This window comes from Bison bison, unplaced genomic scaffold, assembly GCF_000754665.1.
Source record: "Bison bison bison isolate TAMUID 2011002044 unplaced genomic scaffold, Bison_UMD1.0 scf7180017864255, whole genome shotgun sequence".
In the NCBI taxonomy this organism is placed as follows: domain Eukaryota; kingdom Metazoa; phylum Chordata; class Mammalia; order Artiodactyla; family Bovidae; genus Bison; species Bison bison.
In genome coordinates this window covers 258,969-273,893 of record NW_011494827.1, presented here as the reverse complement: position 1 = coordinate 273,893, position 14,925 = coordinate 258,969, and the positions used below count along the sequence as shown (strand labels likewise).

Sequence of the window (14,925 nt, the reverse complement as noted above, 5' to 3'; positions counted from 1 at the left end):
GGCTTAGGAAAAGATTCATTGGTTGCTTCTCTGCCCTCTCCTGCACAATAATTGATTAGCTCTTATCATTACTTCTTTTTTTCTCTTTCTTTTTTAAAACTGAAGGATAGTTGATTTACAGTGTTGCACCAATCTCTGCTGTACAGCAAAGTGACCCAGTTATACACATATAGACATTCTTACAAAGTGCTTTTTTTACTTAGAATGAGGTGCATCTGTGTACATAGCACATTGCCTCTCCGTCTGCTCTGAGTACTGTGGTTCTTATCTGTTAGGGGCAAGGTGCATCTGGAAGACATGCCCAGGACAGGTGGCTGTAGAGATAAAGGTTGGGATGCAGTGATGGAGTTCAGAAAGAGGCCGTCTCCATGTGTGAGAAATTGAAGGTTGCAAAAACAGATGGTTCCAAGCACCTGTGTGAAGAGAGGCGCGGCCCATCGGGGATGGTGGCAGGGAGCAGAGGAGGAGAGAGAGGCAAGGGATGAAGGCTATAGGACCCAAGGATGCAACAGTCTCTGAACACAGGGAGCCCACAGTCTGGCAGTGCAGCCAGAAACTCCTGGAGGATGCTTGGCAGGATTGCAAAACCCAGCGTGCAGCCCTGCAGCAGTGTCTGTTGCGGCTAAGGAGGGAGCGGTCAGGGTGGGTCCCCATGGGATTCCAGTCCACCCTGCTGATTTCAGGGCGGATTCAGCAAGTTCATGAACGTGGCACTGGGCTTCAGGTTGGTTCCCTCCTCAGGATGCATATTCATTTCAATCTGATCACCTCAGGCCTCTGCAGGCACAGACCCTCCAGACACCCCTTGTTTTCCTGGGCCTCTGTTCCTGCTGCGGATATAGTGAGCACGTGTCAGTGGGCCCAGCAATTCTTCTCCTGTTTCTTAAACAATAGTCCTCTTGAGACATAGTCCACATAATCTACAATTTACCCATTTAAAGAATCTGCCTGCAATGCAGGAGACGTGGGTTTGATCCCTGGGCTGGGAAGATTCCCTGGAGAAGGGAATGGCAACCCACTCCAGTATTATTGTCTGGAGAATTCCATAGACAGAGGAGCCTGGCAGGCTATAGTCCATGGGGTCTCAAAGAGTTGGACACAACTGAGCTACTCACACACACACACACACACACACACACAAAGTGCACAAGCTGATGGGTTGTGGGCGATTCACAGATATGTGCAACTATCACCACAGTCAGTTTTTAGAACGTTTTATCATCTCAAATAGAAGCATGTGCCCTTTAGCTCTTATCCCCTGATACCTCTTACCCCCTGAGAGCCCTTACCCCATATCCACCCCAGGAACAGATAACCGTGAATCTACTTTCTATCTCTAGATTTGCCTGGCTTGGACATTTTAGTGAATGGAATCACCTAATATGTCATGTTGGTGATCAGCTTCTTTCACTTAGTGTAATATTTCCAGTCTCACAGCGGTTCTTGAGGTGGATGTTATCACCTTCATCTCCTGGACCAAGAAGCTAAAAGGGCATCAGGGGGAGGGTTGAGCCCCTGTCAATGGAAACATTCAGACAGAGTGAGAAAGAGAAGAGGGCTGAGCTCCTTGTGATATTAGAGGGCGACAGAGGGGCAAAATCCCTCACTTCCATGTAACTTCTGTCCTCTCCACCCAGCAGAGGGATCTTTGGAACATGCAGAGAATAACAGAGCCCACAGCATGGGGACACCTTTTGTGGTGGCTGGGCAGAAACATTGATCCAGTTTGGTTCAACAGCCTGGACCGAGCTCTGGGGCACTGGTTGGGTTCTGGGGACAGGATGCTCGGGTGTGGCCCCTGTATAGAGAGCTGCAAGAGGGGGCGAGGATGGTGCAGACAGTGAGGGGCATCAGAGCACGAGGGCTAAGAGCTCCCCGCCCCACCCCCCTGCATGTAGCCTCACTTTTCTGCCTCAATTTCCTCATTTGTAAAATGGGGAGGATGATACCCCAATGTGTGTGCGGAGGTGCTTCCCTGGTGGCTCAGCAGTAAAGAATCTGCTGCAATGCAGGAGATTCAGGTTTGACCCCCTGGAAGAGAGCAGGGCAACCCACTCCAGTGTTCTTGCCTGGAGAATCCCATCCCCTGGATAGAGACACCTGGAGGGCTACAGTCCATGGAGTTGCAAAGAATCAGACATGACCAAGCAACTGAGCACGCGTGTATATATAGGGAGAATATGTAGGGTCTTAGGAGGCTACCTTGAATTTAAAAAAGGATAAAAGAATACACAGAATATAAAAAACTGAGCATGACAGTGACACCCAGCAAAATTCTGGAGCAGGTGAAGATGCAGGGGTTTTTGAGCGATTTCCCCAGGAAAGTGAGCGACTATCTCCTAGGCTCAGCCTGGGCTCACTGTGAGAGAAGTCTTGCCTAATTGCACGCATTCTCTCACATGTATTTTTTTGCTTTGTTCTTTGGATGGGATTTCTGCTCTAGTAGAAAATACAAACCTCCTCTCAGGATTTCAGCCTTACAATGCAGCTGCCTAAAAAGCTGATGCTGATTGGGCACTGATTGGAAAGGAAGTCAGCTGCAAGTGGAGTGTCCCCCGTTGAGCATCATGTGGGTGCTGCTAGGGGGTGGCCCCAAGAGGAGTGAAAGGGGTGTACAGACAGTCCAGGAGAGAGAGGATGTGGAGATGGTAGGGGGTTTCCTAGGAAATGAGAGTCATTTTTTCAGGGAAGCCTTTCATGTTGCCTTCAGACCAGGTGGGTCTTCTGGGTTGTATGTTCTTATAACATCCTGTTCACTTTCTTCCTAGCACTTCTCAAGCAGGAGGTTGTGTCATTCAGTTTGTTGATCTAACCAGATGGTGAGCTCTTCAAAGCAGAGACCCTGTTTGAATGCACTTCCCATTATAACCTGAGCTCCTGGCACACTGCCTAACATGCAGTGAGTGCCCGTTGGTATTTACTGAATCATCAAATGGATGAATGGATAGTTGAATGGATGGATGAAGGAATGAGTGAATGATGGCAGAATTGCCAGGAAAGAGAATGGTAGTTCTGGAGTGCTGTCGTAAGTTCCGTGTGGGGAAGAGCATTCTAATCTAAGCAGAAGCTGGTGATGCAAGGGGTGAGCCTCCCAGCCCTGGGCATGTTCAGGTGGAGACCAGACAGGTGCCGGTCATGATGCAGTGGGAAGCATCCTTGCATGAGATGGGGGATGTAGACTAACTCTGTGGCACCTTCAACCTCCAAGAGTCTACAGTTCAAGATTCTAGACTCCTAGGAGGGCTCTGGGCAACTAACACAGTGGAGGGGGTCTCCCCTCTGCCAACACTAAATATTTTAGGATTATTCTCAAGTAATGTGGCTACAGAACCTTCTAATTGGCTCTACCTAGTTAAGTGATGATAATAAGCATTCAAACAGAGTCTCTGCTTTGAATCCTTATAGAAGTTTTTTATTTGTGGGACACTGTTCTGGGTGCTTTCCATGTCAGGCCTCATTTAATCTCCTCCACACCCCTAGGAGACAGTTGACCTTATTAATCTCCTCTACACCCCTAGGTGAGATAAGAGATAAAAAAGCCTTCCCCAGTGATCAGTGCAAAGAAATAGAAGAAAACAATAGAATGGGAAAGACTAGCCATATCTTCAAGAAAATTAGAGATACCAAGGGAACATTTCATGCAAAGATGATCACAATAAAGGACAGAAACAGTATGGACCTGATAGAAGCAGAAGATATTAAGAAGAGGTGGCAAGACTACACAGAAGAACTATACAGAAAAGATCTTCATGACCCAGATAATGACAATGGTGTCATCACTCACCTAGAACCAAACATCCTGGAATTCGAAGTCAAATGGGCCTTAGGAAGCATCACTATGAACAAAGCTAGTGGAGGTGATGGATTCCAGCTGAGCTATTTCAAATCCTAAAAGATGATGCTGTTAAAGTGCTATACTCAAAATGCCAGAAAATTTGGAAAACTCAACAGTGGCCACAGGACTGGAAAAGGTCAGTTTTCATTCCAATACCAAAGAAAGGCAATGCCAAAGAATGTTCAAACTACTGCACAATTGCACTCATTTCAGACGCTAGCAAGGTAATGCTCAAAATCCTTCAAGTTAGGTTTCAACAGTACATGAACTGAGAACTTCCAGATGTTCAAGATGTATTTAGAAAAGGCAGAGGAACCAGAGATCAAATTGCCAACATCCATTGGATCGTTGAAAAAGCAAGAGAGTTCCATAAAAACATCTACTTCTGCTTTATTGACTATGCCAAAGCCTTTGACTGTGTGCATCACAACAAACTGTGGAAAATTCTTCAAGAGATGGGAATACCAGACCATCTTACCTGCCTCCTGAGAAGCCTGTATGCAGGTCAGGAGGCAACAGTTAGAACCGGACATGGAACAAAAGACTAGTTCCAAATCAGGAAAGGAGTACATCAAGACTGTATACTGTCACCCTGCTTATTTAACTTATATGCAGAGTACAACATGCAAAATGCTGGGCTGGATGAAGCATGAGCTGGAATCAAGATTGCCAGGAGAAAGATCAATAACCTCAGATATGTAGATGATACCACCCTTATGGCAGAAAGCAAGGAAGAACTAAAGAGCCTGTTGAGGAAAGTGAAAGAGGAGAGTGAAAAAGTTGGCTTAAAACTCAACATTCAGAAAACTAAGATCATTCCATCCGGTTCCATCACTTCATAGCAAATAGATGGGGAAACAATGGAAGCAATGAGAGGCTTTATTTTTTTGGCCTCCAAAATCACTGCAGATGGTGACTGTAGCCATGAAATGAAAAGATGTTTGCTCCTTGGAAGAAAAGCTATAACAAACCTAGACAGCATATTAAAAAGCAGAGACATTACTTTGCCGACAAAGATCCATCTAGTCAAAGCTGTGGTTTTTCCAGTAGTCACATATGTATGTGAGAGTTGGACTATAAAGAAAGCTGAGTGCTGAAAAATGGATGCTTTTGAACTGTGGTGTTGGAGAAGACTCTTGAGAGTCCCTTGGAGTGCAAGGAGATCCAACCAGTCAATCCTAAAGGAAATCAGTCCTGAATATTCATTGGGAGGACTGAAGCTGAAGTTCCCAAACTTTGGCCACCTGATGGGAAGAGCCAGTTCATTGGCAAAGACCCTGCTGCTGGGAGAGATTGAAGGTGGGAGGAGAAGGGGATGACACATGGTGTCACCAACTCAATGGGCATGAGTTTGAGCAAGCTCTGGGAGTTGGTGATGGCCAGGGAGGCCTGGCATGCTGCAGTGCATGGGGTCACAAAGAGTTGGACACGACTGAGCGATTGAACTGAACTGAACATCCCTAGGAGATAGTCAGTCTTATAATCCACATTTTACAGATGAGGAAATGGAGGCACAGAGAAGTTAGGAAGTTGCTCAAGGTCATCAACAATAATAAAGTGGTAGAAAATTGATTGAAGCCAGGGATTTAGCACCTACCATGGCACTCTATGTTCTGTGCTTTTATGACATAGTGGATTTTTATCAACATGCAAGGTGATGTTATAAAACCCAGCTTGTCAGTTGTGCAATTCACTTCCTCTATGTCCTGTCTGTGTCTGCTAGATCTGTCTGGTTCTGAAATCTTTCACTCAATTTTTTTTTAAAGTAGCAGTTAAATACATGAAACAAAAAGGATTTTATTTGGGTTGTTTGATTATTATGTCTTCCTCATACACGATGTCCTTTCTCACATGTGATGATAAAGATGGGAGAGTTCTTTGTCCTGAGTATTTACAGTGAATCTTAAATCCCATGTGGTCTGATAGTAACACTTCTCTACCTCACTTCTTTTAGTTTGTATTGCCTACCTCCACTTTGTCCACCTCCCTCTTTTCCACTGTTGTCACTCAGTTAAAAGTGTGTTTCATGTAAAGATCTTATAGTTAGGTTTTGGTTTTAATTCAGAATTCCCATCTTTGTTTACTAATTAATGGGAGACTTAGATCATTCTAATTGTAATGATTTATATTCTGGATTTTGTTGTTTCTGTTTTTCTTTAGGATGATTATAATGATTTATGTTACATATTGTTGACTCATTTGCCTTTTCCAGTGTTTGCTCTTTGGAGAACTTGAACATTCTACTGTGTTTTTCTACTCTATAATGACTAGCTTACCTTTCCTCATTCTCATAATCAGGTACATATTACTTCATTCTCACCACATTGCTTCTCACTCCAAGATCCTCCCATTCCTCTCTATTCCAAAGAGATAAGACCTTTAGAATGCATTTGTTTCCCTCGTTTCCCCTAGTACCCATCACTTTACCATGAGAACTTTGAAAAGTTGTTCTGCTCCTCACTCAGTCCATCCCCAGCTTTAGTCTGTATCACAAGTCTTTAAAGAGCATGTAAATTACACATTTCCAGACAGTTTATCTTCATCCATTTGGGTATAACTTCTATCATCTTCTTCTTATTTCTATTAAATTGGACTATTCATCCATTCACTCATGCATCCATCCATAATCCATCCATCCCTCCTTCCATCATCCATCATCCACTATCCATCCATCCATCCATCCATCATCCACCCATTCACACCCTCCCTCCCTTCCTTCTCTCCTTCCTTCCATTATACATCCATCCACCTCTTCAGTCTGTTGCACAGTTTATCACTCACTGTTTCTCCCTTTCCTCTTCATCTTCCCTCGCTAAGAGGGCTCCTGATTGTTTGGTTAAAGCCCTTTGTCAGGTGAGTTCTGTGGATATTTTTCTCCCAACATTTTTTGTCAGTTCAGCTGTTACCTTCTCAGAGAATCCTTTTCTGACCACCATCGTCAACCTCATGCACTTGGCACTTTCTGACATTTCTTCTGTGTTTATCACTTATTTGCTTATTTTCCTGTCTTCCCCCCTAGCAGGTTAAACTCACCAAGGGCATATACTTTATTGATGTTTTTATATCCCAAGTGCCTGGATCTTATTTGAACAACAAAGAGGTGTCAAACAATTATATTCAGCATATCTTCAAATATCTTTCTGTCTTTTGCCCTGACCCGTGGGCACCATCTTGCCTGGGAATAGGGTTTCTCAACTGCAGTCCTTTCCTTGCAGTGGACTCTAGCTACTCTTCCACTGGCTTCTGATTTTGCACGATGCAGATGAGAAGTTTGGTGCCAGCTTACTTCTCTGTATCTTCTGCACACCCCAATTCATGCGATGTTATATGTGTGTATTTTTGTTTCTCCAGCAATCTTGTTTACCTTTGAGTGCCTTGCCAGGCAAAATGCCTCATGCATAGTGTGTGTGTGCTCTGTTGCACAGTCCTGTCTGATTCTTTTTGACATCATGGACCCCCTGACCCCATCAGGCTTCTCTGTCCATGGAATTGCCTAGGCAACAATAGTGGAGTGGGGTGCCATTTCCTCCTCCAGGGGACCTTCCCCACCCAGGGCTTGAACTCATGTCTACCTGCGTCTCCTGCATTGGCAGGCAGATTCTTTACCACTGGGCAAATTGGGAAGGCCCTCATGTATAGTAGGAGTCCCTAAAACATTTGTTGTAGAAAGAAATGGATGGGAGGATGGATGAAGGAAGGAAGGGCTGCAGGAATGTGAGAAGGCATGTGATGTTCTTATCACAACTCTTGAAATGTCAGTGACAGAGATGTCCCAAATCAGTGATTCTCCAGGTGGGGTCCCAGGCCAACAGCATACGCTCTACCTGAGAACTTGTTAGAGATGCAAATTTGGACATCCTGCCCCAGACCTATTGAATCAGAAACTCTGGGGGTGGGACCCAGTACTCCTTGCTTTAACAAGTCCTCCAGGTGATTCCGACCCAGGTTCAAGTTTGAGAACCACGGCTGTGGACTAGCCTCATTTTATAGATGGCAAAACCAAGACTAGGAGCTTGGGATTGACCTGTCTGAACTCACACATTCTGTCCGTGACACAGCCGGGTCTCCAGAGTTACAGCCTCTGCCCTTGCCACCCAACCAGCCCGCCTCACTTCATCTGGCCGTTTCTCTTTGTCATCAAAAGGAACCATGCATTTGTCAAACCGTTTCAAAGCCCTGGGATTGAATCTCCACTCCTGTGAAGTTTCTGATTTCACTGGGGGTTTTTCCAGAATTTGGAAAAAAAAAAATGTGACTTAGAGTTGTTTCTCTAAGGCTTTGAGCAGTGGAAAGGAGCCAGGAGATTGCATTACTCCTCACTGGAGGCTTCTTAGGCCGGAGCTGTAACATTAGAGCTCCCTGTGATGGCCCAGGCCCTCCTCTCTCTCTTGCCATAATGCATGTCACACACGATCTGGTTTCCTGCTTTCGTGGGAGAGAAGGTATGAATGGTGGTTGATGTTGGGCCAGAAGAGGGACTGGGGACTTTGGCCTTGATCAAATCTCCACAGTTATGCTTTTCTTGCTACTTTCTTCATTTGGCTATAAGTTCCTTTTTTAATGTATTTTGCATACTCCTTTCCAGTCTTATTCATATGCCTGTTTTTGTTAGTTTTCATTTGCTGTCAACCATGGCGGATATACCATTAAAGGGTGTTTCCTTTCTCCATGTCACTAGCACAGCATTGTACATGCCACGACTATAGACAAGTCCCTGTCATTCTTAAAAAAGTAAACTTTCTATTGTAAAGAAGAGTTGCAAAGATAGTACAGAAAGTTCCTGTATACCTTATCCCCCTTACTTTTATTCTTTAGTGAGCGGGCTTTTAGGATCAAAGAACTGAGATATTTTGAGCAGAACAATGACACTCTTAGATTGATCATTTTGCATGGGAAAATCTTCTAGAGGACTTCTTTTGTTTTGCCCAAATTCTGTTGAATGTACATCATTTGTCAGACCCCAGAATATGCCTGAGGCCTGTACAATGGTAAACAAGTCATAATGTTTTCTTCTAGTTTTAGCTCCTGAGGCCAATAGTAGAATTTGCTTTATATATATTAAAATTTTTAAAAATTGTGATAAAATAAACATAGCATACAGTTTACCAGCTTAATCATTTAAAGGTACAGTTCAGTGCTGTTAAGTACATTCTTTTTTGTGAATTAATTACAGTTAATGTTCAATACTCTTCCATCTTGTAAAGCTAGACGTCTGTATCATTAAATAACTCCCGATTTTCTCCTCCACCAGCCCCTGGCAGGCACTGTTTTACTTTCTGTTCCTGTGAATGCAACTACTCCAAGGAATAAGTGGAATCATCCAGCATTTGTCTTTTTGTGACTGGCTTATTTCACTTATGGACCTTGAGCTCCATGATGCCCTCACGGTTCGTCCAGGTGGTATCACGTGTCACAACGCCCTTCCTTTTTAAAGCTGAATCATATTCCACTGAATGGACATGCTGCATTTTTATCCACTCATCCAATGATAGACGCTTGGGTTGCTTCCTCCCTTAGGCGCTTGTGAATGATGCTGCCATGAACGTGGGTGTCCACGTATCCCTTTGTGCCCCTGCTTTTGATCCTTTGGTAGAAACCCAGAAGTGGAATTGCCAGACCATGTGGAGTTATTGTTTTTGATTTTCTGAGCAACTGCCATACCGTTTTCCACAGGGGCTACACCATTTCATGTTCCCATCACCAGTGTATAAGGATTCTAGTTTCTCCACATCTTTGTTATTATTTTCCATCTTTCCTCCCTTGCTCCCTCCTTTCCTGTCTTCCTTCCTTCCGTCCTCCCCTTCTCTCCCCTTCCCCTCTCCTTCCCCAGCCATCCTTTTCCTCTCTCTTCTTTTTTGGGTAGTGGCCATCCTAATGCATGTGAGATGGCATTTCATAGTGATTTTCATTCTCCTTTCCCTAATAGCTAGTGCTGTTGAGTGTTTTTTCATGTGTTAAATATTCATTTACATATGTTCTTTGGAGAAATGTCCATTCTAGTCCTGTGCTTGTTTTTTTAAATTGCTTTTTTTAATAAAATGGTTATATTGTAGTTCTTCATAGAATCTGGATACTCTCACCTTATCAGATATGTGATTTGTGAATATTATCTTTCATTCTGTGGGTTGATAGTGTCCTCTGATGCCTAATTTTTTTTTTCATTTTAATGTGGGCTTCCTCTGTGGCTCACCTGGTAAAGAATCCACCTGCAATGCAGGAGACCTGGGTTTGATCCCTGGGTTGGGAAGATCCCCTGGAGAAGGGAAAGGCTACCCACTCCAGTATTCTGGCCTGGAGAATTCCATGGACTCTATAGTCCATAGGGTTGCAAAGAGTCAGACATAACTGAGCAACTAATGTAACTATTTTTTATTTTTGTGGCTTGTGCTTTTGGTGTCATAGCCAATAAATTATTGCCAAACCCAACATTATAAGGATTTTTTCCTATGTTTTCTTCTAAGATTTTATAGTTTTAGGTTTTAGAATAAGTCTTTGATTCATTCCCTGGTGGCTCAGATGGCAAAGACTCTGCCTAAAATGTAGGAAACCCGGGTTCCTACATCTTTCATGACTGAAAGATTAACATTTTTCATTTTGAGTCAATTTTTATATATGCTGTAAGGTGAGCATCCAGCTTCATTTAAAAAAAAATTATTTATTTGGGCTTCCATGGTGGCTCATATGGTAAAGAATCTGCTTGCAATGTGGGAGACCCAGGTTTGATCCCTGGGTTGGGAAGATCCCCTAGAGAAGGGAATGGCTACCCACTCCAGTATTCTTGCCTGGAGAATTCCATGGACAAGGAGCCTGGTGGGCTACAACCCATGGAGTTGCAGAGTTGGACTGAACAATTGAACTAACACACACATGCATAGACACAAAAACACACACATTTATTTGGTTGCCATGGGTCTTATTAGATGCGATATAAGGGATCTAGTTCCCTGATCAGGAATCAAACCCAGGCCCCCTGCTTTAGGAACACAGAGTCTTAGCCACTGGATCACCAGGGAAGTCTCCAGCTTCATTCTTTTGCATGTGGATACCCAGTTTCTCAGATTCAGTTTTTGAAACAAATGCCATTTCCCAGTTGAGCCATCTTGGCACCCTTGTCAAAAATCATTTGAGTTTATATATGAGGGTTTAATATAATTTGTTTTGAAATGATATCAGTGCATACCAACACTTATATGTGTGTGTTTCTACCGCCTCTCCACCCCATTCAGGTAGTATCACATTGTTTGCAGTCATTACCATCATCCTGGGATGCCTTAAAATTGGGTACTTCATTGGATTTTCTGGATGTTTATCAGCCACTGAAGGAGTTTTCCCTGTCACCCATGCGGTGCATACCCTGTTGCAGGTAAACCACACGATGTTTGCTTAGGCTGCTTTGATATCTGTCAAGTGTATCCCAGGGTGTCTAAGATGGTCTCTTGACCACCTCCTCTGTGCAGTGGGACTGTCCCCGTGGCCACCTTTGTGGGAATCTTAAGGGGCAAAACTTACACTGGTGAAGAGTCAGGAAATTCAGCCAGGCTGGAGCCCATGAGAAAAGGCTTGGGGAATTTTAATTAACAGTTTTGTTGAGATATAATTCACATCCCACACAACACACTGATTTAAAGTGTACAGTTCGGTGGCTTGGTATATTCATAGGGTTGTGTGACCATGCCTATATCCATTTTAGAACATTTTCATCATCCCCCCAAAAACTTCATGCCATTACAGTCTCTGCTCTGAGTCACTGAGACGCTTTTTTTTTTTTTTTGATTTGTTTGCTTACTTGTGGATTAAAATCTTTAGAAATGTATGAGAATTTCTTTCTCAACCTTGGTCAACTTGGTGTGGCTAAGAAGGAAGGACTTGATATGTAATTTAAGTCTGTAGCTTAGAATCAGAAAAACCTCATTTTGAAGAAGACCCGAGATGGGTCTCCAGCATAGCTTCCATTCTTGGCCGAAGTCCCTGGTGAAGGCTGTCAGAGTTGACATAACTGCAAAAGTAACAAGTAGTGTTTCTGTTGGACTTTTGCATTTCACTTTGTGTAGTGCTTTCAACACGTCCACAAGCACAGCTCTTGGATCGTCACACTAAGGACAGAGGGGATAAATGACTTGCCCAAAGTCACAACCAAGATGCCGTGATTCTTTTTTTTTAATTGCAGTGTAGTTGACTTAAAACGTTGTGTTCATTTCTGCTGTACAGAAAAATGATTCAGTTATTTGTATATACATTCATTCTGTATACATACACACACTCATTCTTATGTTGTTGTTCAGCCGCTGAGTCAGGTCCAACTATGTGTGACCCCTGCACTGCAGTGTGCCAGGCTTCCCTGTCCTTTACTCTCTCCCGGAGTTGCTCAAACTCATGTCAGTTGAGTTGGTGATGCCATCCAACCTTCTCATCCTCTGTCGCCCCCTTCTCCTCCTGCCCTCCATCTTTCCCAGCGTTAGGATCTTTTCAAATGAGTCGGCTCTTTGCATCAGGTGGCCAAAGTATTGGAGCTTCGACTTCACATTCTTATACATGTGTACATTCTTTATACATACATAAACATTCTCGCTGGTTTGCCTCCACAGAAGTCACCCTGAAAAGCCATGAGCTTGATTCAGCGATACTGCTATTGCTGAAAATGTTTCTGTATTCCCCCATTGAGGAATGTTCTTTAGGACAAATTTCTCACTTCTGAAGGCCAATGATACCATTTTTTAATCTCGGCACCCCACTCCAGTGCTCTTGCCTGGAGGATCCCATGGACGGAGGAGCCTGGTGGGCTCCAGTCCATGGGGTCACTAAGAGTCGGGCACGACTGAGCAACTTCGCTTTCACTTTTCACTTTCATGCATTGGAGAAGGAAATGGCAACCCACTCCAGTGTTCTTGCCTGGAGAATCCCAGGGACAGAGGAGCCTGGTGGGCTGCCGTCTATGGGGTCGCACAGAGTCGGACACGACTGAAGCGACTTAGCAGCAGCAGCAGCAGCAGCCTCCACCTGCATCCAGGTGACTGCCAGCCAGCTCTTGGTGACCTTACAATATTTCTTGAGATGGAACACATTCTCACAAGTGAAGCTCTTTGAGAGGATGTGCCTGGAGAGCTTAGCAGAAGTTTGTCTTTGTGGGAGCTCTGGAACTGGGCAGGCGCTCCCAGGGTGATTTGTGCAAAAGGGTCACCTTGACTTTTGAGAATTATTGTGGGCTGAATTGTGTCCCTCACATTCACGTGTTGAAGCCCTAAAGTCCAGGACCTCAGAAGGTGATTGTTCAGAGACAGAATCTTGGCAGAGGTAATCAAGGCCGAATGAGGTCACTTTGCTGTTGTTCAGTCACCAAGTCATGTCCAGCTCTTTGCAACCCCAGGGACTGCAGCCCGCCAGGCTTCCCTGTCCCTCACCATCTCCTGGACTTTGCCCAAGTTCATGTCCAGTGAATGGGTGATGCCATCCAACCATCTCCTCCTTTGTTGTTCCCCCTTGCCTCTTGCCCTCAATCTTTCCCAGCATCAGGGTCTTTTCCAATGAGTCAGCTCTTCTCATCAAGTGGCCAAAGTACTGGAGCTTCAGCTTCAGCTTCAGTCCTTCCAATGAATGTTCAGGGTTTATTTCCTTTAGGATTGACTGGTTTGATCTTGTTGCTGCCCAAGGGACTCTCAAGAGTCTTCTCCAGCACCACAGTTTGACAGCACCAATTCTTCAGTGCTCTCTCTTCTTTATGGTCTGTCTTGGATGTCACTAGGGTGGGCCCTAATCTTACAGGACCGGTGTCCTTATGAGAAGAGGAGAGGAGGACACAGACTCGCAGTGTGAGAGCATTGAAGGGAGGTTGCCATCTGCAGGGAAGGAGAGAACCACCCTGCCAGTACCTTGATCTCAGACTTCTGGCTTCTAGAACTGGGGGAAAATTAGTTTTGGCTGTTTTAAGCCATCTAACCTGTGGTATTTTGTTCTGGAAGTGCCAGCAGATGAATGCAGTTCATTCCAGGGGCATGCAACTCATCCCATCCCATGAGGAACAATCTTCTAGAGATTCCAGTGACAATGTGGAAAGCCTTAGGGGACCAGGAAGAACTTCCTTCTGCCCTCCCACCTTCCCTTCCTCCCCCTCTCCTTCCTTCCTTCTTCCCCCAAATGACAAGCCCTGTGTTCAGTACTCTTGAGTCTAGCCATGGTCTGTTCTCTGTGGAGGAGTCAGTCAAGGGGGAGACAATCAACAAAAGAGACACTGCCGGCACCACAACTCGATGCTTAGATGAAGTCACCCAGGGATGAGGGAGAGCCAGGAAGGCCTCTCACTAGTTTTGAGGTGAGGGGTGTTTGTCAAGGAAAGAGGGGTGTGGTGTGTCAGACACCATAACAGAGGACATTTGGGGGTGTGCAGCCCCTCCACATGATAGGGAGGAGATGTGTGGGCTGTAGGGGGAGGCGAGCTAGGGTGATGGACCCAGACTGAGCCGTGATTTGGTGTAGGCCTTATAGGCACGGACTCTGGCTTTGGCTCACACCACCAGTGTGACTCTGAGCAAATGTCTTAACTTCTCTGGGCCTCATGGTCTCATCTGTGAAACGCCTCCTTTATGGGGTTGTTGTGAAAATTAAAGGTGTGGTGTGTATACCTAGCACATTGCAGTGAGTGCTTGGTCAAGGCTGATGCCCGCTGTAGGAGCTTTGACTTTCCCACAAGGGCAATGGGGAGCCATTTAAAGTTCTGGGCAGAGGAAAGACCTGGGCAGACTTTCCCACAAGGGCAGTGGGGAGCCATTGAAGACTCTGGACAGAGGAAAGACCTGGGAAGACTTTCCCACAAGGGCAGTGGGGAGCCATCAAAGGTTCTGGGCAGAGGAAAGACCTGGGCAGATGTGGTTTTCAAAATATCACTCTGTCACTTGGTGGCTTGGAGATCTCTTCCTTCATAATTTAAGACATTTTGTCAGTCAGTCAATTAATCAATTTTTCTATCCTTACTGGATTCTGACTGTGTGCATTTGCTACATTAGATGATGGAAGAATAAAAAACATTACTTTTTAAAACAGACTTTTTGTTTTTAAATTGTGGTAAAGTACATGTAACCATAACATTTGCTGCCTTA

The 14,925-nt window shown here is 44.6% G+C and overlaps 1 protein-coding gene across 1 annotated transcript in view; it reads left to right on the top strand.

The window, feature by feature from the left end:
* The window catches only part of OTOP1 (otopetrin 1), a 48,422-nt gene that overhangs the window by 3,288 nt on the left and 30,209 nt on the right, over nucleotides 1-14,925 (top strand). Inside the window, exon 3 of the mRNA XM_010847780.1 lies at nucleotides 11,062-11,198. Within this exon, the coding sequence (XP_010846082.1) occupies nucleotides 11,062-11,198 (137 nt within the window). The remainder of the gene's footprint in view (nucleotides 1-11,061; nucleotides 11,199-14,925) is intronic.